This window comes from Ovis aries, chromosome 2 (genome assembly GCF_016772045.2).
Source record: "Ovis aries strain OAR_USU_Benz2616 breed Rambouillet chromosome 2, ARS-UI_Ramb_v3.0, whole genome shotgun sequence".
Classification (NCBI taxonomy): domain Eukaryota; kingdom Metazoa; phylum Chordata; class Mammalia; order Artiodactyla; family Bovidae; genus Ovis; species Ovis aries.
In genome coordinates, this window is record NC_056055.1 from 131,044,864 (window position 1) to 131,067,136 (window position 22,273).

Sequence of the window (22,273 nt, forward strand, 5' to 3'; positions counted from 1 at the left end):
AGAAGCTGCCCTCTGCATTTAAGATAATGGCCAAAATAACAGGCGCTCACTATTACCATACTAGGGGTGTGGCGATTCTCTCCCGTTCTTTCCTCTCTCTCTCTCATGATAAACTCAATGAGGTTGTCTATTTTTAACCTCCTGTTCTTTCCTTTTGGCAGAGTAATCAGTGCAAGCGGAGCTCTTTCCCTGAATGAATCCAAGTAACCCCAGTGGTTGCCTTCTGAAATGAGCGGCAGCCACACATCTGCACACAGGCTGTCCAGCGTGTAAACTCTGGTTCTAACGTACCATGTCCAGCCGAGAGAGTCCTGCTGTGGAGTTTTCTACAACAACAGTCAGTTCAGTAGCTGTGCAGGCTGGGGACTCCAAAATCGTTATAGCTGTCATAAAGGTAAGCAGACAACTTCCTTTTTTTCCTGTGTGGCTGTAGGCTTCTTGCTATGAGCTGATAATCCTAAAAAACATTCCACACCAATCAGCAGTACACAGCATATAGAAAACAACCCAGCAAGTACATCTTAATGCTTCTTTAAATTGGCAACTGAGAGGACCCTCTGCTAAGTTTCAGCCAGTTGCTAGAGTTTCTCTTTCAGTTAGCCATAAAACATATACAGCAGCTTGATTTTTCAGAAAAGCAATAACAAACCCTACCGTATACTTTCAGTTTAGTTTTTAAAGACAAAGCGTTAGTGACCACAGGTTCCTGATTGCTAGGCTTAAGAGTCCAGTGGACCTGTGAAATGTCTGTGATTTTTGAGAGTGGATGTGATGAAGGAGGGAAGAGATAAGGGGCGGCATTGTTTTCAGCGTGACGGAGCGCAGGGAACTCCTAACAAGAGACAGTGACACTTGCCCTCTGCAGCTCTGGTTTTGACATGGTGAAGGCACTAGTAAATCCTTGTCGCACTGGTGAGAGAAGGAAGACCCCACCAGGGAAGATGTGAAGGGCGTGTGTCTGACTTGCCCTTAACCACAGGAAATTGAAGCCACTTGGGACTTACGGGATTCTGCATGTTTTATGTCAAGCACTTTGCCCATTTGCAAAGATGAGCACACATCTTTAGGTTGAAGAATGTATACATGATTTTATTCCCTATGAATATGTCCTATGAAAATTCCTGAGGCCTTTTGCTTGGATTTAGACAACTCACCACCTCAAGAATTCAGGGTTTAATGAAGGGAATCGGTGCTCACCAGCCTGTTACTTTCAAGACCCCACCAGACTTAACTGAATGAATTTTCTGGCCTTTGGTAAGAAGCATGGGCAATAAAGCCTGTTTAATTTCACTTAATTGCCGCAAATTTTATGTTACTGTGAAAAAATTCGAAACAGGAAAGCAGTACCTGACATTGAACAAAATGATCCAGTCTAGCAGCACTGGAAGCATGGAATGCAAAGTGTTCCTACCAAGGCCGCTTGCCCAGGGCTCTCGAGACTTGGTCTCACAATAACAGGGCCTCTGCTGAGTCCCTTGACCTCCATTCTTTTCAGAGGCAATGGATGGACGTGGAAAAAAGCGAGAAGCAAAAGCAGCAAAATTGATAACTTGCCATGTCATTTTATGATGCTCTGAGCAACTGCAGTTATCAGCAGTGAGGGAAAAAGAGGAAAAATTACTGTTTTTTTTTAATTCACTTTTCTTTCCCTCAAATATGAAACATTTATTTGAGTAGGATGATGAAGAATGCGTATAGAATAAATGATAAAAGAATCAGGGCTAAATTGACAGAGAGAAAAAAGAAAAAAAACCCTCTAAAATTAGACTGGAAACTCTTAACTAAAACTCTTTTAAGAAAGTTCCCTCCATCCTGCCCCCTCAGCTCCCTAAGTTCACTGCTGTGCTGTTTGAAATAAACTCCAAGCTGTTCAAAATGGAAAGTGCATCTTAATAGAATTGCTTGTGTCTGATTCATGCGGGCTTCCCATTCCTAAGCAGTCTCAGGGTACTAATGATCTAGAATAGACGTGTAGCTTTCTCATTTCTCCTCAGCAATTCACTTAGCCAAGTGCACGTGCCTGCTAGTGCTTCCTCTTGCTGAATTGATATTGCTTCTTAAAAAAGCAATTCCTTAGGAAATGCAATGATGAATTGTATCTTGGGGCAGGACACTGAAAGGGTCCTTCATGTGGAAAAGAAGTTGACTGCATTCAAATGGCAGTTGTCACCCATCCAACCTCACTGATGTTTTTGTGCATACTTTATTGACTATTCAACAATAAGATTTGAAAAATATTATGTTTTAACTTTGAAATAAACTAAGAATTACTTGCTTCCTCTGCTGTTTATTCTTTCTGATTGACTCAGCAAGGTTAAAGACACTAATCAACATAAATTACATTTATGAAACCTTTTCCCTTTGGTGAAGTTCACACTTTACTTGCTCAAATCACTATTTTTATCTAGAATTTGTTTTTTTTTGAGCAAGAGAACATAAAATTGTGTGAATTATTCTATAATTTTTTAGTGTTCAATAATACATGCTGCTGCTACTGCTGCTAAGTCACTTCAGTCATGTCCGACCCTGTGCGACCCCATAGACTGCAGCCCACCACGCTCCCCCATCCCTGGGATTCTCCAGGCAAGAACACTGGAGTGGGTTGCCATTTCCTTCTCCAATGCATGAAAGTGAAAAGTGAAAGGGAAGTTGCTCAGTCGTGTCTGACTTTTTGTGACCCCATGGACTGCAGCCTACCAGGCTCCTCCATCCATGGGATTTTCCAGGCAAGAGTACTGGAGTGGGGTGCCATCGCCTTCTCCATCAATAATACATAACCTATTGTAAATGTTCCTCATTTGGGAATTTTAAATTTAAATCTAATACGCTAAGAGAAAAGAATTTATTCTATGAATCAAAAAAAAAAAGAAAAGCCAGGGCATGGATTTATGTTAGAACTGTTCTGTTCTAATTTAAGTAGGACATGTCTCTATAGAAAGGTTAAACTCTTCACAATGTAACTGGAAGCTTTGAAAAAAAAAAGGGGAAGGAGAAGAGTGAAAGGGAAGGATTAAGGGGAACTAAAAGTGCATTTTATTCATTTTTATTTTTAGTGTGGCAAATGGGTACAACTTCAGTTGGCTGAATCACAGCCCAATCTTCTAGAAATTGGAAGCAATCAAGATGAAACCAAAAAACTTCTTCACGATCATGAACTTCTTTTGGCCAAACTCAAGGTAAGATATTAAGATATGAAGCAGATACAAAATTAAGAAGAAATTAAAAGCTATTTCTTACACTTCCCCTTAATTCTCCCTTATGTCACTGACCTATGGCTATTTTAACTTCATGCCAGATAGATAACGGAAAAACACTATAGTTGAGAAAACACCAACATTGGAGAAAGTAACAAGATTTTTTTTTTTAAACTATCCCTAATGTGATAGAAAATATGTAGTGATAATATTTTCACTGTGGATAAATAAGTACTTTCTTTTTTCCTGGCTGCCTCCATGAAAAAAAATTCCATCATTTCCGTTTCATGCAATGTACTGTCAAGCTACAACAGATCCAAGCTTCTATTGCTAATGATACCTGCTGGCAAAAATAATATAGAGGGTTTTTCCCTCTTGAACTATTGAAAAGATCTGATTTTATATTTATTATTAAGAGTTCTTGAAACCAAAGAATCGTTTCAATGAAGAGTTATTATTGCATATATGTTGTGACTATTTAAGTTAAGAATCTAAAAACAATATTGGTTTGAGATTGCCAGATAAGATATCTAATCAGAGACAGGAATATAGTTTGTGGGGTCCAGCACAAAGTGAAAAGCAAGAAGCTTTTTCTTGGCCTGTCACAGTGTTTTTAAAATCTGTTATTTAATGTCTGGCTCCTTCAGGGAGGGGAATATGTTGGGGTCAGTGCAGCGCCTCACAGACACTGGGCCTCAGCCCCAGCTCAGTGTACAGGGTGTGGACCTCCCCAGCCTTTCTGAGCTATGCCCTGACACCTGCCAGGGCAGAGGGCAGAGGTCATTGAGCAGGGGCAGGGGAGCAGACAGGATAACAAAGAGTTTCTCTCCCCAGAGGGATGGACCACATGATGAGTGAGGCTCCCATCCTTCAGCACTTGCTCTGTTGCCATTGAACTTTACTTGCAGAACACACAGTCAGAGATAAAATTGTTAAGAACTTCAAGACAGTAATAGGTAAAACATTAAACCCCAAGTGGTTTCTTCCTCTGAGAATGGAACCCTGTGCAGCAGTGAACCCTGTGAGTAATAACCCTTGTAGGCAAATGAGTGTCATTACTAAAATCAAAGAGGCAGGATTCAGAAGTCTACAATGACTAGGTACTCTGTGTCATTAGCACTTTAATGTTGCTTGCTTCTTTGAACATGTAGGCTGGAATTTACACTTGCCTTCTAGATTTAGAGGCAGAGCTGATAGGCCTCTGACAAGCACCAGCAGCAGTAGTAAAAGTAAAAGGATAAATCAGACTGAGAAGTTAAAGAAAGAATTAGTACTGGAGCAGGAGGGTATTAGAGACCAGAATTTATTCTCCTGTGTAGGTAGCTCCTTGTCCTTCAAGGTAGAAATCCCTGGTGACCAGGAAGTCCTTCGTATATCTTAAAAAACACATGCTGATATAAGCAGTCTTTGAACCAGGGATCAAAAGACTAATTTTGCTAATTTTGCTTCCCTGGTGGCTCAGATGGTAAAGAATCTGCCTGTAATGCAGGAAACCTTGGTTCAATCCTTGGGTTGGGAAGATCTCCTGGAGAAGGTAATGACTATACCCACTCCAGTATTCTTGCCTGGAGAATCCCATGGACAGTGGAGCCTGGTGGGCTACAGTCCCTGGGGTTGCGGAGTCGAACATGACTGAGTGACTAAGCACGCACACACATGCCAATAGCTAGTTTAGTTTGGCTAACAATTCAAGGTTTTGCTGCTACAGAAAAAGCTCAATTTTATGACTTGTAGAAATTCAGCACTTCCCTACAATTCTTGCTCATCCATAGAGGTTTACTTTCTCAAGGTCTCCTGTGTCCCCAGCCCCTTCATACATACCTGCCAACTGTTTCTGAAGTTAACCCAGAAACTGTATGTCTTCCCCAGGCCCTGCTAGCAGTCCATGCCCAGCCAGCACTTTCAGGTCCACTGATGGGCTGTGGGTAGTGGGGAAATTCACAGCAGTCTGGGTTTCTCGGGCTACCTTTTTTTCCCCCAGCCCTGTTCCTATCCAGACCTACAATTCCAGGGAGAATTCCTTCTTAAGCAGAGCAGTTTGTCTCTCCTTAACAACTATGCTCAAATTTGCATGCCTGAATCTATGCAGGAGCACAGCTGGAAGAGGGTTTTCTATTAATGGATTCATGCATAGAATGTGCTTGTGATTCTCAGTTGCGAAGTCTTGTCCTTTAATGCCAGTCTTCTGGACCTTAGGCTTTTATCTGTAAAGATGATTGGGAAACGATGAATCAAAGGTTCGTATCTATTGTGGATCTTGTCTTGATGTGCAGTGGAATAGTGGAACCATTCTTCCTCTCTGCCTGTGGGTCTAAGAACATGAGGTCTTAAGTAGAAAGACCTTTTGACTTCCTGCAGATCTCTAGCCATGACCTCTTTCTTAGTGTCCATTTCCCGTACCCTCTCCTAACCCAACAAACCAGCCAGTTACCCCCAGGAAATTTTTAGTAGTAGCATCATCTTGGTTGAAAAAAATCAAGGAGTCCGAAGTCTGTTTCATATTTGCTGACAAAAGACTTTTTTAAATAAGAGGAATGTGAATTCCATATTGTAAATGGCTGGAGTAACTTAATTTACCAGTTATTATATTGTTAGGGTAGGTACAATCTTAACCTGTAGCAGGAAATTGTTGTACCGAGTTATTTTTAATATGAGCTCTTTGAATGATAGGAACATTAGCAGTTCGATAAGCCAATAATATTTAATATTTAATGTTCACTCCAGTGTTTTCCCTATGCACAGGGCCCTGAGATTTGTTCTAATTATAAAGAAGAATGTACTATTAGGAGTATTGGGAGGGTGTAGGAGTTCTGTGCTGAGTCCACTCTGCTTTGGACAAAGTAGTTAGCCTTTCTGGTCTCAGGTTCTTTATCTGAAAAATTATGGTAGTAATTGATACCTTCAAACATCTACCAAGGAAATCTGGGGGGGATATGCAATTATTTGCAGAAGTGCTTGCTGCCTTGAAAAAGAAAAAGTAGTATAATTATTCTGTTGATAATTTATATATCAGGGAAATCTGGGTATTTAATTTTATAGGGAAACTATTTCCTGCCTTCCATTAAAATTATCTCAAATCCTAATAATTTAGACTAAAGAGAAAAATTCTGGTGACACAGAGTTTGTTAGAGTGTTTCTAATGTTGGTAATGTCTATACCCCAGAGACCTTATTTTCCTTTCAACAGAGTACTTAACAATTCTATGGAGTGTCCAGAGAGAAATATTTTCCTATTTTCAGTGGGGGAAAACATAAACATGTGGAGAAAACACTCATTCCCTAAAGGCATCTAGATTCTCAAACGACACGCGATTATTATTTTAATGAAAAAGAAGGAATTCAGGAAAGGAGAGAGCGAAATGTAAGCAGGTAACAAATATCTGTGGCCCCTCCCAGCACCACATCCTCAGGTGGCTCAAGGAGGAAAGAAGGGTCAGAAATGCCTTAGGAATGTTTCTGCAAACATTCTGCCCCTTATCATCTGTCATACTACTAACTGCATTGCTATTGTGCAAAGGAATTACAACTATGTTGTTGTTGAGTTGCCAAGCCATGTCTAACGCTTTTGTGACCCCAGGGACTGTAGCCCACTAGGCTCCTCTGTCTGTGGGATTTCCCAGGGAAGGATACTGGAGAGGGTTGCCCTTTCTTTCTCCAGGGCATCTTCCCGACCAGGGATCGAACCCACGTCTCCTGCATTGGCAAGTGGATTCTTTACCGTCTGAGCAACCAGGAAAGCCCAGCTACAACTATAAGAGCCAAGAAAACCTCTGGACTCTGGCTCCTGTATTTGTTTCTAATATATAATATTAGCATTCAGTGAAGAGTGACCCTATACAATGTAACACACTAAAAAGTTCACCTCTAACTTGACTCATAAATCTGTTGACTTCCTGATTCCAATTTCATCTCTGACCCAGTGAATGTGTATTTTAGTCCTATTTTTCTTTACTTAGTTAAAAATGAATAGTCAAAATATATTAGTAATAGTAGTCCTACTAAAACTTATTTCTTAAATAAGAATAGTGTGATTTTTCTCCTGTAAACTGCTATAAAATATGTAAATTCATATTTAGTGTGAATGAATCATTAAAAAAATTTTGTGGTAAATATATGAATTTGCCATTTCAACCATTTTTTTCATTTTTTAAAATTTATCACTCATCAAGGACCTTGGTTCCTGCCCTGCTTATGAGGAATAGGCTGATTTAGTCCCTTTTGGGGCTTCTCTGGTGGCTCAGAGGGTAAAGCGTCTGCCTGCAACGCAGGAGACCTTGGTTCGATCCCTGGTCGGGAAGATCCCCTGGACAAGGAAATGCCAACCCACTCCAGTATTCTTGCCTGGAGAATCCCACGGACGGAGGAGCCTGGTGGGCTACAGTCCATGGGGTCCAAAGAGTCGGACATGACTGAGCAACTTCACTTCAAGGACCTATGATGTATTTAGCATGGATGAAAAGAGAAAATCAAACATAAAGACATTAAAAAAACTTAGATTTAGTAAAAGAAATAAAACAAGAACACTATTATAATTAGAAGAAATAGTTAATAAGTACTACATGCATTTACTTATTTATTTTTCTTATTGGGTATAGTTGCTTTACAATATTGTGTTGTTTTCTGCCGTACAACAGAGTGAATCCGCTATAAGTATATATATATCCCTTCCCTCTGGACCTCCTTCCCACTGTCCCCACCCCCCATCCCACCAATCTAGGTCATCAGAAAATGCAGAGCTGAGATCCCTGTGCTATGCAACAGGTTCTCACTAGCTAGCTATTTTACTACATGGTACCGTATACAGGTCAGTTCCAATCTCCCAGTTCATCCCACCTCCCACTTCCTCCCCACCACGTCCACCCATTTGATCCCTATGTCTGTGTCTCTTTTCCTGCCCTGAAAACAGGTTCATCTGGACCATTTTTCTAGATTCCACATATATGCATTAACATATGCTCTTTGTTTTTCTTTTTCTCACTAACTTCACTCTGTAAGACATCCATATCCATCCATGTCTCCACAGATGACCCAATTTTGTTCTTTTTAATGGCTAAGTAATATTCACTGGGTATATATACCACATCTTTATTTTTATTATTATTATTATTATTTTAATTTTTTTAATTTTATTTTATTTTTTTTTAGTTTTTTTTTTTAGTTTTTTATTTTTTAAATTTTAAAATCTTTAATTCTTACATGCTTTCCCAAACATGAACCCCCCTCCCACCTCCCTCCCCATAACATCTTTCTGGGTCATCCCCATGCTCCAGCCCCAAGCATGCTACATCCTGCGTCAGACATAGACTGGCGATTCATTTCACATGATAGTATACATGTTAGAATGTCATTCTCCCAAATCATCCCACCCTCTCCCTCTCCCTCTGAGTCCAAAAGTCCGTTATACACATCTGTGTCTCTTTCCCTGTCTTGCATACAGGGTCGTCATTGCCATCTTTCTAAATTCCATATATATGTGTTAGTATACTGTATTGGTGTTTTTCTTTCTGGCTTACTTCACTCTGTATAATCGGCTCCAGTTTCATCCATCTCATCAGAACTGATTCAAATGAATTCTTTTTAACGGCTGAGTAATACTCCACTGTGTACATGTACCACAGCTTTCTTATCCATTCATCTGCTGATGGACATCTAGGTTGTTTCCATGTCCTGGCTATTATAAACAGTGCTGCGATGAACATTGGGGTACATGTGTCTCTTTCATCTGGTTTCCTCGGTGTGTATGCCCAGCAGTGGGATTGCTGGGTCATAAGGTAGTTCTATTTGCAATTTTTTAAGGAATCTCCACACTGTTCTCCAAAGTGGCTTTACTAGTTTGCATTCCCACCAACAGTGTAGGAGGGTTCCCTTTTCTCCACACCCTCTCCAACATTTATTGCTTGTAGATTTTTGGATCGCAGCCATTCTGACTGGTGTGAAGTGGTACCTCATTGTGGTTTTGATTTGCATTTCTCTAATAATGAGTGATGTTGAGCATCTTTTCATGTGTTTGTTAGCCATCCGTATGTCTTCTTTGGAGAAATGTCTATTTAGTTCTTTGGCCCATTTTTTGATTGGGTCGTTTATTTTTCTGGAATTGAGCTGCAGAAGTTGCTTGTATATTTTTGAGATTAGTTGTTTGTCAGTTGCTTCATTTGCTATTATTTTCTCCCATTCAGAAGGCTGTCTTTTCACCTTGCTTATATTTTCCTTTGTTGTGCAGAAGCTTTTAATTTTAATTAGATCCCATTTGTTTATTTTTGCTTTTATTTCCAGAATTCTGGGAGGTGGATCATAGAGGATCCTGCTGTGATTTATGTCTGAGAGTGTTTTGCCTATGTTCTCCTCTAGGAGTTTTATAGTTTCTGATCTTACATTTAGATCTTTAATCCATTTTGAGTTTATTTTTGTGTGCGGTGTTAGGAAGTGATCTAGTTTCATTCTTTTACAAGTGGTTGACCAGTTTTCCCAGCACCACTTGTTAAAGAGATTGTCTTTACTCCATTGTATATTCTTGCCTCCTTTGTCAAAGATAAGGTGTCCATATGTGTGTGGATTTATCTATATACCACATCTTTATCCATTCATCTGTCAACTATATTTAAATGTACAGTTCAGTGGCATTAATTGTGTTCACAATGTTGTGCATCCATTACAGCTATCAACTTCCTACCCGAGTTATCATCACCCCAAACAGAAACTCTGTACCTATTAAGCACAGATTCACATTCCCTTCCCTGGTTAATCTCTCTAATCTACTTTCTGCCCTTAAGAAATTGTCTATTTTAGGTATTTCATGTAAATAGAACCATATAATGTTTATCCCTTTGTGTCTGCTTATTTCATTTACCATATAATGTTTTCAAGATTCATTCATGTTGTAGCAGGTACCAGAATTTCATTCCTTTTTATGAATGAATAATATTTAAATATATGGATATGCCACATTTTATTTATTCATTCATCTGACCATGGACACTTGGGTTATTTACACTTTTTAGGTGTTGTAAATAATGCTACAGTGAACAGTAGTATACAAGTATCTGTTTGAATACCTGCTTTCAATTCTTTTGGAGTGGAATTGCTTGGTCGTCAGGCTTTTCTATGCTAACTCTTTGAGAAAACACCAAAATGTTTTTCACAGTGGCTGCACTATATTACATTCCCACCAGCAATGTACAGTGTGTTCCGGTTTCTTCACATCATTGCTAAACTTGTTATTTTCTGTGTGTCTATTTGAGTGTGTTTAATTATAGTCATCTATTTCCCATGAAGTGATGGGACCGGATGCCATGATCTTTGTTTTGTGAATGTTGAGCTTTAAGCCAACTTTTTCACTCTCCTCTTTCACTTTCATCAAGAGGCTTTTAGTTCCTCTTCACTTTCTGCCATAAGGGTGGTGTCATCTGCATATCTGAGGTTATTGATATTTCTCCCGGCAATCTTGATTCCAGCTTGTGCTTCTTCCAGCCCAGCATTTCTCATGATGTACTCTGCATAGAAGTTAAATAAGCAGGGTGACAATATACAGCCTTGACGTACTCCTTTTCCTATTTGGAACCAGTCTGTTGTTCCATGTCCAGTTCTAACTGTTGCTTCCTGACCTGCATACAGATTTCTCAAGAGGCAGGTCAGGTGGTCTGGTATTCCCATCTCTGGAAGAATTTTCCACAGTTTCTTGTGATCCACACAGTCAAAGGCTTTGGCATAGTCAATAAAGCAGACATAGATGTTTTTCTGGAACTCTCTTGCTTTTTCCATGATCCAGCAGATGTTGGCAATTTGATCTCTGGTTCCTCTGCTTTTTCTAAAACCAGCTTGAACATCACGTATTGCTGAAGCCTGGCTTGGAGAATTTTGAGCATTACTTTACTAGCGTGTGACATGAGTGCAATTGTGTGGTAGTTTGAGCATTCTTTGGCATTGCCTTTCTTTGAGATTGAACTTAAAATGGACCTTTTCCAGTCCTGTGGCCACTACTGAGTTTTCCAAATTTGCTGGCATATTGAGTGCAGCACTTTCACAGCATCATCTTTCAGGATTTGAAACAGCTCAACTGGAATTCCATCACCTCCACTAGCTTTGTTTGTAGTGATGCTTTCTAAAGCCCACTTGACTTCACATTCCAGGATGTCTGGCTCTAGATGAGTGATCACACCATTGTGATTATCTGGGTCATGAAGATCTTTTTTGTACAGTTCTTCTGTGTATTCTTGCCACCTCTTCTTAATATCTTCTGCTTCTGTTATGTTCATGCCATTTCTGTCCTTTATCGAGCCCATCTTTGCATGAAATGTTCCCTTGGTATCTCTAATTTTCTTGAAGAGATCTCTAGTCTTTCCCATTCTGTTGTTTTCCTCTATTTCTTTGCATTGATCGTTGAGGAAGGCTTTCTTATCTCTTCTTGCTATTCTTTGGAACTCTGCATTCAGATGCTTCTATCTTTCCTTTTCTCCTTTGCTTTTCACTTCTCTTCTTTTCACAGCTATCTGTAAGGCCTCCCCAGACAGCTATTTTGCTTTTTGCATTTCTTTTCCATGGGGATGGTCTGTACAATGTCTCCTGTACAGTGTCACGAACCTCATTCCATAGTTCATCAGGCAATCTGTCTATCAGATCTAGGCCCTTAAATCTATTTCTCACTTCCACTGTATAATCATAAGGGATTTGATTTAGGTCATAGATAGGGAAACAGTGGAAACAGTGTCAGACTTTATTTTTGGGGGCTCCAAAATCACTGCAGATGGTGACTGCAGCCATGAAATTAAAAGACGCTTACCCCTTGGAAGAAAAGTTATGACCAACCTAGATAGCATATTCAAAAGCAGAGATGTTACTTTGATGACTAAGGTCCATCTAGTCAAGGCTATGGTTTTCCCAGTGGTCATGTATGGATGTGAGAGTTGGACTATGAAGAAGGCTGAGCACTGAAGAATTGATGCTTTTGAACTGTGGTGTTGGAGAATACTCTTGAGAGTCCCTTGGACTGCAAGGAGATCCAACCAGTCCATTCTGAAGGAGATCAGCCCTGGGATTTCTTTGGGAGGACTGATGCTAAAGCTGAAGCTCCAGTACTTTGGCCACCTCATGTGAAGAATTGACTCATTGGAAAAGACTCTGATTCTGGGAGGGATTGGGGGCAGGAGGAGAAGGGGACGACCGAGGATGAGATGGCTGGATGGCATCACGGACTCCATGGACGTGAGTCTGAGTGAACTCCGGGAGTTGGTGATGGACAGGGAGGCCTGGCATGCTGCGATTCATGGGGTCACAAAGAGTTGGACACGCCTGAGCAACTGAACTGAACTGAACTGAACTGAATTATAGTCATCCTATTTGATGAAGCAGTATCTCAGGGTTGTTTTGATTTGTATTTCTGAGAAGACAATGGTGACCCACTCCAGTACTCTTGCCTGGAAAATCCCATGGACGGAGGAGCATGGTAGGCTGCAGTCCATGGGGTCGCTAAGAGTCTGACACGACTGAGCGACTTCACTTTCACTCTTCACTTTCATGCATTGGAGAAGGACATGGCAACCCACTCCAGTGTTCTTGCCTGGAGAATCCCAGGGACTTGGGGAGCCTGATGGGCTGCTGTCTATGGGGTCGCACAGAGTTGGACGCAACTGAAGCGACTTAGCAGCGGCAATGACTAATGATGTTAAACATCTTTTCATGTGCTTACTGGACAGTTGTATACCTTCTTTGGAGAAATGTCTTTGCCCACTTTTTAATTGGGGTGTTTGTTTTTTGTAACTAAGTTATAAAAATTCTTTGCATATTCTGGATATAAATTCCTATAAAATCCTCATTATAGGATTTGCAGATATTTTTTCCCATTCTGTAGATTATCATTTCACTTTGTTCATGATGGTCTTTAATCATATATTTTAACAAAGTAAGACTGTGTAACTTGAATTATATATATTTACATGTTGAAAAAAATGTATAGCATGTGTGTTGTGAATGTCATAGAGATCTGTGTCATAACAATGATTTACCCTAAATCTTTACCTCATATAGGAGACTTGTTTTCTCTCCTTTCTGTTTTCCTGTAAGACCCACAAGTTAGGAAATTCTTCTCTCTCAGAAATGTTGGAAAGGATGCTTTCGGCCATGTCTCCTCTTCCTATAGGAGTGAGGGGCACTGTGTTACCAGTTGGCAAGACTAGGGGAAGTGTCCAGCATGGGGAAGCCAGCCTCAAGGCTCTCTCTGCAGACCATGACTGCCTGTGGCTGCAGGCTCTCTATTCTTCCTGCCTCTGCTGATTTGGCCGGATGTCCCCGCATGGCAGAACAGGCCACAGTCTGGCCTACACAGAGCAGCCAAATACGTGTCTATACTTCAGGCCCTGTTCTCTCCAGAGGCAGGTCCCAAGGACTAGGTTTTAAAGAAAAATAAGTAGAAAGTCAAATCAAACCCGTCCTCAGTCCAGCTTTGCCAGTAAAAACAGCAGATATTTTGATCCATATGTATGGATTTAGATGTCTGTTTCTCAATTGATTTGGAATCTTGAGGGGAGAGAGGTGAAATTAATTGTCAGCTTCCAAATTCCAGCACTTAACTTATCTGTGGTTCAAAGGAATCTGTGTCATAGTGTTCTCTGCATGCAAAGTACCTGTCACAGTTTGCTGATCATTTTGACGAAGGTCAGGGAAACAATACGGAACCAGTACAGGGTTCTTGGGGGAGTGGGAACCTAGTGGGTGGTACGATTTCTCTTTTAGGCTTTTGAGAATAGAGGGCTTTTCCATTTGAAAAACAAAAATATTATTCTCACAACTAAGAAACAGCAATACTTCCTAGTGATTCTCCCTGACTGACATAGCACTTTCCTATAGGGTATTTCTTTTCCCAGACATTGAATTCCAGTGCACAGTATGGAGCTGTGGGGTGAAATAGAATTTCTTTAGAAATAGAATAGAATAGAAATAGCATTCTTTAGATTTTGAAAGTGCCATAGGCAATCTTATAAAATATTGTTTTTATGAGATAAGTTGGCCTAAGAGGCTAAAGAGTCTATGCCAATAGGCCTCTCAGACATGAAGTAAAGGCACATTAAGATTTGGGCTAAGCAGCCCAAACTGGTTTGTCTATGGAATATGTCCATATTTACTGAAGTCTTGATTCGAGTTGGTTTACCAGAGGGGAAGGAGTTCTAGAAGGAGACATTTTTGTCAGCATAGACACTGAATTCAGAGTAAAAAATTTGGCAAGGATACCCTCTATCTTACCCATGTCTTGGTTTAGCAGTCAAGGTTGGGCTCCTTGGCAGAAGCTGAAGGGTCCATGGGAAATACGAAACACTCATCATATTTCTCTGTGGCTGGGACACCAAGTGACACAGAGTCAGAAGGAACTGAAGTTTTTCCACACTTCTGCAGGGAACAGAGCAGGGCTCGGTTATAGCAAATACTGATTTGACAACCCTGGAAGGACCCAATATTTGGCAAGATATGGTAAATTAAAGGTGACCATAATGTCTTTGGCACTCCTCCCATTGAGAAGTGGAGTTCACGTTAATTCCCTTAAAACCGGGCAGACTCTGGCTGCTTTGAGCAAATGAATATAGCATAGATGATGATGCCAGTTTCCAGTCCAGTCTCAAGAGACTTTTACTTTTACTTCCTAAATAAATTCCAAATAGTAATTCCAAATAGTCACTCCTGGAACCTAACCTATTGAGTAAGTCAAGGACCACTATAGAGAGGACCATGTGGAGATGAACTGAGTGTCCCAGCAGCAGCTCTGGCTGGCCAGTCGTGTGAGTGAGGCATCTGGAAATTGATTCTCCAGACCTGGCTGGAGATTCTCTAGAACCTGACCTCTACAGAGTGGGCACAAGTATTACCCACTTAGCCCAGCCTGAGAATTAATTGTGAGCAAAAGAAATAATTGCCATTTTAGGTCTTCAGAATGTGCAGCGGTTGTCACACAGCAGTAGATAACTGGAACAGAAGGCAACAGTAATGCTGGCATCCTCTCAGGATTTTGAAGGCAACCCTCATGAATGAAAACAGGCAGGCAGAAGAAAAGAAGAGTTTTCACGGGGAGACCGTTGAGAAGTAGAGCTGCTGCTGCTGCTGCTGCTGCTGCTGCTGCTGCTAAGTCACTTCAGTCATGTCCGACTCTGTGCGACCCCAGAGACGGCCTCCTACCAGGCTCCTCTGTCCCTGGGATTCTCCAGGCAAGAACACTGGAGTGGGTTGCTATTTCCTTCTCCAGTGCATGAAAGTGAAAAGTGAAAGTGAAGTCGCTCAGTCGTTTCCAACTCTTAGCGACCTCATGGACTGTAGCCTACCAGGCTCCTCTGTCCATGGGATTTTCCAGGCAGGAGTGCTGGAGTGGGGTGCCATTGCCTTCTTCAGAGAAGTAGAGCTAGGATTCTCTAAAATGAAAGATGGTATGATAATACTAATGATAGATAAAAAGAAAACTTTAAAGTTTGTGAATGATCTACTTTTAGAAAAATGAAAGCAGATTCAAAGATATCTGTTATAATGCTAGTCTCTTTGACTTGAATTTGATATTCTTTCTTGATCAGGAGGAAAAAATCTTTAGTTATAACTCAGCACACAGGGATGTGTGCAAAATATTATGGATATATTGTGCAAGGAGTGACTAATTCTTCCAGGAAAACCAGGGGAAGCTTGACAGAGAAAGTGATATATGAGCTGTTTTGTAGGTAAGTATGAGTTTTCCAGACATCACTGACTAATTTAAAGGACAAACAATGAACTAGAGGGAAAATACTTGCAATTTATATGACAACAAAAGGGTTATTATACTCCTTTATATTGATAAGAAAGACAAATAAATATAAATACTAGACTATTGACAGAAGAGAGACAAACTGCCAATAAGCAGGTAAAAAGATGCTCAACATCAATAATGCTCTAAGAAATGAAACTAGACAGTGATAAAATGTAAATCATTCATTGTCTTACTTCCTGTTGTTCAGTTGCTAAGTCGTGTCTGACTCTTTGCGACCACATGGACTGTAACATGCCAGGCTCTTCTATCCTCTACTATATCCCAGAGTTTGCGTAAATTCATATCCATTGAGTTGGTGATGCTATCTAACCATCTCATCCTCTGCTGCCCCCTTCTCTTCTATCCACCATTGTAAGTTAACATATTGGTAACATCTGGTAATGGTAAGAATGTGAGGAAAGTGGCATTCTATACTGTTGGTGAGAATCTGGATCATCAAAATTATTTTGGAAACTTGCAAGCATTAAAATGTAAAATGCTCACATCCTGAGACTCAGCAACCTCACCTCTGGGAATCTGTCCTTGGAAATGAAAACGCTAGTTAAGATACAGATATGAAGCTGCTTTGTTATGATATTAAGCATCTTTTCACATGTTTTTGATAGAATAGCTTAACTGGAAACAAACAAAAAAAAAGCCCAACAATGGGGGAATGAAGTATAAGAAGATTATTTGTTTCTTTTATACTATAAGAGAGTATATTGAGCCCTCAATATAGGAGGTATAGGAGGTATACCTATAATATATAGGTATATTATATAGGAGGTATTTTTACCTCCTTATAATATAGGAGGTATATTACTGGGGTGATACGGACAAACTCTTGAGTGTTTAAACCAGTGCTGGTTGGGCTTTACATTGTCGCCAACATATTCCTATTTGAAAACTGGGTCAAAAGTCAGGATCATAACTAGCATTTTTGAGGTCATAGACCTGTAGCTTCCAAGCTGTTAATTACTTAGAAAGTAGTCCTCCTTTAAAATACAAATCTACAAACAAAAAGTTTTTACAGAAAGTAGAACACATAGTACTTATTATGAAAAAAAGGGTTTGGGGCTAAGATTTGGACTGAAAAGGCAGAACTCTGATGTTCAAGATATACAAGTGAGTGGTGGCCAAGGTTAGATGATAGCACAGAATCTGCTCACCCCCACTCCCAATCTTCAGTATACACCGAGTTAGATTAAATGTCAGGATGAAAATTTACCTTTTGTATTCTATTCAGATGATGACAGATACTTCTGCTCCGGAAAAAAACATACTTAATCAAGAATGAGGGAATTTTGTTTTGTTTAAGTCTTCTACACTCCCACCTGATTAGCCTTAGCCATAATGCATCTTGTCTAAAGAACAGACTTAGATTTACTTTAAGTATAAATGTGTAAAACTCAAGATGTTTTCAAATAACATGGCTCTGTCATTCTCATGACAAGTCTAGCTATTACTCCTCAGGAGAATACGGCAAACTTCTGATTCTGTGGTTGGACCTATCCTTCAAATGATTAATATCTGAGTCCTCCATCTCCCGCCTAACACATATTTGAAGTTCGGGGACTTGACTGAGATTAGAATTTTTGTCTTAAAAAAAATGTCTTAAAATTGGATGCTCATTCTACTTCCAGGAAAGATGGACTAAATAACCTCCACCCTGTCTCCATTCAATGCAGCTATAAACCTGGCAGAATGTATGTGTGCTGAGGATGCTGAAAATGAGGGACTATCGCGTAGATTAGGGAAAGGGTCCAGAATTCCAAAGATCACCAAGCCAACAGTGTTGTTGCTTTTTTCCCCCTTTCTTCAGTATTACTCAGCTCAGATCAAAAGCAAATTTACACCCTGAAGAATGCATCAGATATGGACAGAAAAATTTTCAGAAAAGTCTTCTCTCTCAGATCTGAGACCTAGAATGAGGACTTCTGTGAATTAGAAAGGGAGGAAATACCTTGATTTTTTTTTTTTTTTTTTTTTTTTGGCCTCATGTTTTCCTATTCTCTGCTCCAACCCAGGCAATTCCCAACTGTTGGTAAAGATGGAGGCAGTAGGCAGGGTCTAAATCTCTGAGAGAGGGGATCTTATCTCTGATCAGGGAACTGTGGTCCCCAGTCTGGTCATTCAGTTGTGTCCAACTCTTTGTGATCCCGTGGACTGCAGCATGCCAGGCTTTCCAGTCCATCACCAACTGCCAGAGCTTGCTCTAACTCATGTCCATCGAGTTGGTGATGCCATCCATCCATCTCATCCTCTGTCGTCCCCTTCTCCTCCCATGTTCAGTCTTTTCCATTAATACTGTCTTTTCCAGTGAATCAGTTCTTCACATCAGGTAGCCTAAGTATTGGAGCTTCAGCATCAGTCCTTCCAATGAATATTCAGGATTGATTTCTTTTGGGATTGACTAGTTTGATCTCCTTGAAGTCCAAGGGACCCTCAAGAGTCTTTTCCAACACCACAGTTCAAAAGCATCAATTCTTTGGTGCTCAGCTTTCTTTATAGTCCCAACTCTCATATCCATACATGAGTACTGGACAAGTCATAGCTTTGACTAGATGGACCTTAGTCAGCAAAGTAATGTCTTTGCTTTTTAATATGCTATCTAGGTTGATCATAGCTTTTCTTCCAAGGACCAGGCATCTTTTAATTTCATGGCTGTAGTCCCCATCTGCAGTAATTTTGGAGCCCAAGAAAATAAAGTCTTTCACTGTTTCCATTGTTTCCCCATCTATTTGCCATAAAGTGATGGGACCGGATGCCGTGATCTTAGTTTTTTGAATGTTGAGTTTTAAGCCAGCTTTTTCAATCTTCTCTTTCACTTTCATCAAGAGGCTCTTTAGTTCTTCTTTGCTTTCTGCCATTAGGGTGGATGTCATCTGCATATCTGAGGTTGTTGATATTTTCCCCAGCAATCTTGATTCCAGCTTGCGCTTCATCCAGCCTGGCATTTTGCATGGTGTTCTCTGGATGTAAGTTAAATAAAGCAAGGTGATAGTGTATAGCCTTGACATACTGCTTTCCCAGTTTGGAACCAGTCCATTGTTCCATGTCTGGTTCTAACTGTTGCTTGTTGACCTGCATACAGGTTTCTCAGGAGGCAAGTAAGGTGATCTGGTATTCTCATCTCTTTATGAATTTTCCAGTTTGTTTTGATCCACACAGTCGAAGGCTTTGGCATAGTCAATAAGGCAGAAGTAGATGTTTTTCTGAAATTCTCTTGCTTTTTGTATGATCCAGCAGATGTTGGCAATTTGATCTCTGGTTCCTCTGCCTTTTTTAAATCCAGCTGGAAAATCTGGTAGTTCTCATTTAATGTAATGTTGGAGCCTAGCTTGGAGAATTTTGAGCATTGCTCTGCTAGTATGTGAGATGAGTGCAATTGTATGGCGCTTTGATCATTCTTTGGTGTTGCCTTTCTTAGGGATTGGAATGAAAACTGACCTTTTCCAGTCCTGTGGTCCCAAAACTTGTTATAAATTCACATTCCTTTTTTCCCCCCTCTGTTCTCCCCACTGTTTGGTACTGCAGATACAGTGGTGGGAAGGAAATCAAAGCCCCAGGTTTCAGGCTAGAGGACCAGTAGGAGGGTATCTGTGGTACATATTGCAGGCATGTGTCAAGCTGGTGAAATGGGAAGACAAAGAAGGCGAGAGCGCAGTCTCATGTTTCAGCTTGATATCTCATGTTAGATAGATGGCTGTCTGATTTTCTTAAAGAAATCCTAATTACTCTATGAGTAGAGAAGGAACTCTAAAGAATCATGAGCTGTCAGATTCAATTTCACAGGACATCTTTTTGTACTTTAAGTTTCAGCTCAAAATATATCCCAAGTATTTATGTAATTGGAGCTAGAGCAACTCAAACCACTGAAGGCTGTTGCTGACTGCTTTCTGAAAGCCTGAGATTTTTGATTCAGTGTTCCCATAAGCTATTAAACTTTTACTAATGTGTTAGACAGAAAACACTTCTTAGAGTAGCAATAAATAGAAATGTATAATATGAACCACACATGTAATCTCATGTAATTTATTTTTCCAGTTTTATTGAAAGTTAATTGATATACATCACTATATAAATTTAAACCTTATAGCATGATAGTTTAACTTTACATATATTATAAAATTATCACCACCATAGGTCAGCTAACATCTATCTTCTCATACAGGTATAATAAGAAAAAAAAAGAAAGAAAAGGGAAGGGGAAAAAAGTTCTTGTGATGAGAACTGACTCTTTTAAGTTTCCGCTATATTATGCAGTAGTGTTAGCTATAGACATTGGATTGTACATCCTACAACTGTTAATTTGTACTTTTGAACCACCAGTTTCCCCTCTCCACACCTTCTGCCTCTGATAACCATCAATCTGTTCTCTGTATCCATGAACTCAGTTTTTGTTTGGTTGTTAGATTCCACATGTGACTGAGATCATATAGTATTTGTCTTTCTCTGTCTGACTTATTTCACTTAGCATAATGCCTTCAAGGTTTGCAGATGTTGTTGCAAATGGTAGAATTTGTTTTTTTATGGCTGAATACTATTCCATTGTATGAATATACACAATTTCTTTATCCATTCATCCATCGATGGACACTTACGTTGCTTCTATGTCTTGGCTATTGTAAATAATGCTGTTATGAACCTGAGGGCTGCATCTTTTGAGTTACTGTTTTCACTTCCTTTGGTTATAGTCCCAGAAATGTATCATTCAGTAGTTTTATTTTCAACCTTCTGAGGATCTTCCATTTTGTTTTCCATAGTGGCTGTACCAGTTTTTAATCCTACCAGTGGTGCACTAAGGTTCCCTTATCTCCACATCCATGCCAGCATTATTATCTCCTGACTTTTTGATGAGGGTCATTCTATCAGGTGTGAAGTGATATCTCATTGTGGTTTTAATTTGTATTTCCCTAATAACTCAGTTCAGTTCAGTCACTCAGTCATGTCTGACTCTTTGTGACCCCATGAATTACAACATGCCAGGCCTCCATGTCCATCATCAACTCCCGGAGTTCACTCAAACTCTTGTCCATCGAGTCGGTGATGCCATCCAGCCATCTCATCCTCTGTCGTCCCGTTTTTCTCCTGCCCCCAATCCCTCCTAGCATCAGAGTCTTTTCCAATGAGTCAACTCTTCTCATGAGGTGGCCAAAGTACTGGAGTTTCAGCTTTAGCATCAGTCCTTCCAAAGAACACCCAGGGCTAATCTCCTTTAGAATGGATTGGTTGGATCTCCTTGCAGTCCAAGGGACTGTCAAGAGTCTTCTCCAACACCACAGTTCAAAAGCATCAATTCTTCAGCACTCAGCTTTCTTCACAGTCCAACTCTCACATCCATACACGACCACAGGAAAAACCATAGCCTTGACTAGATGGACATTTGTTGGCAAAGTAATGTCTCTGCTTTTGAATATGCTGCCTAGATTGGTCATAACGTTCCTTCCAAGGAGTAAGCGTCTTTTAATTTCATGGCTGCAGTCACCATCTGCAGTCATTTTGGAGCCCAGAAAAATAAAGTCTGACACTGTTTCCCTATCTGTTTACCAGGAAGTGATGGGACCGGATGCCATAATGACTAGTGAGCATTTTTTCATATACCTGTTGACCTGTAATGATGTAAAGCATCTTTTCATATGCCTGTTGACCTTTCAATATATTTTCTTTTGAGAAATGTCAGTTCAGATCCTTTGCCCATTTTTAATTTTTTTTGCTATTGAATTATAAGAGTTTTTATTCATTTTGGCTATTAACCTTTTATCAGATATATGATTTGAAAATATTATTTTCTCATTCCATAGATTGTCTTTTCACTTTGTTGATGATCTCTTTGAAAAATTCAACACCCATTTATAATGAAAACTCTCCAGAAAGCAGGCATAGAAAGAACATACCTCAACATAATAAAAGCCATATATGATAAACCCACAGCAAACACTATCCTCAAGTGCAAAAAGTTGAAAGCATTTCCCCTAAAGTCAGGAACAAGACCAGGGTTCCCACTCTCACCACTACTAGTCAACATAGTTTTGGAAGTTTTCACCACAGCAATCAGAGCAGAAAAAGAAATAAAAGGAATCCTGATTGGAAAAGAAGAAATAAAACTCTTACTGTTTGCAGATGACATGATCCTCTACATAGAAAACCCTAAAGACTCCACCAGAAAATTACTAGAGCTAATCAATGAATACAGTAAAGTTGCAGGATATAAAATTAACACACAGAAATCCTTTGCATTTCTATACACTAACAATGAGAAAACAGAAAGAGAAATTAAGGAAACAATACCATTCACCACTGCAATGAAAAGAATAAAATACTTAGGA

The 22,273-nt window shown here is 39.9% G+C and overlaps 1 protein-coding gene across 9 annotated transcripts in view; it reads left to right on the forward strand.

Moving 5' to 3' along the window:
* The first annotated feature begins 211 nt into the window (after nucleotides 1-211).
* Nucleotides 212-22,273, forward strand: part of CCDC141 (coiled-coil domain containing 141) — a 232,836-nt gene continuing 210,774 nt past the window's right edge. For all 9 annotated transcript variants that reach the window (XM_004004541.5, XM_012132430.4, XM_012132415.4 and 6 more), the window contains exons 1-2: nucleotides 212-394; nucleotides 3,054-3,176. In XM_004004541.5, coding sequence (XP_004004590.2) covers nucleotides 293-394; nucleotides 3,054-3,176 — 225 coding nt within the window. In that variant the 5' untranslated portion in view covers nucleotides 212-292. The remainder of the gene's footprint in view (nucleotides 395-3,053; nucleotides 3,177-22,273) is intronic.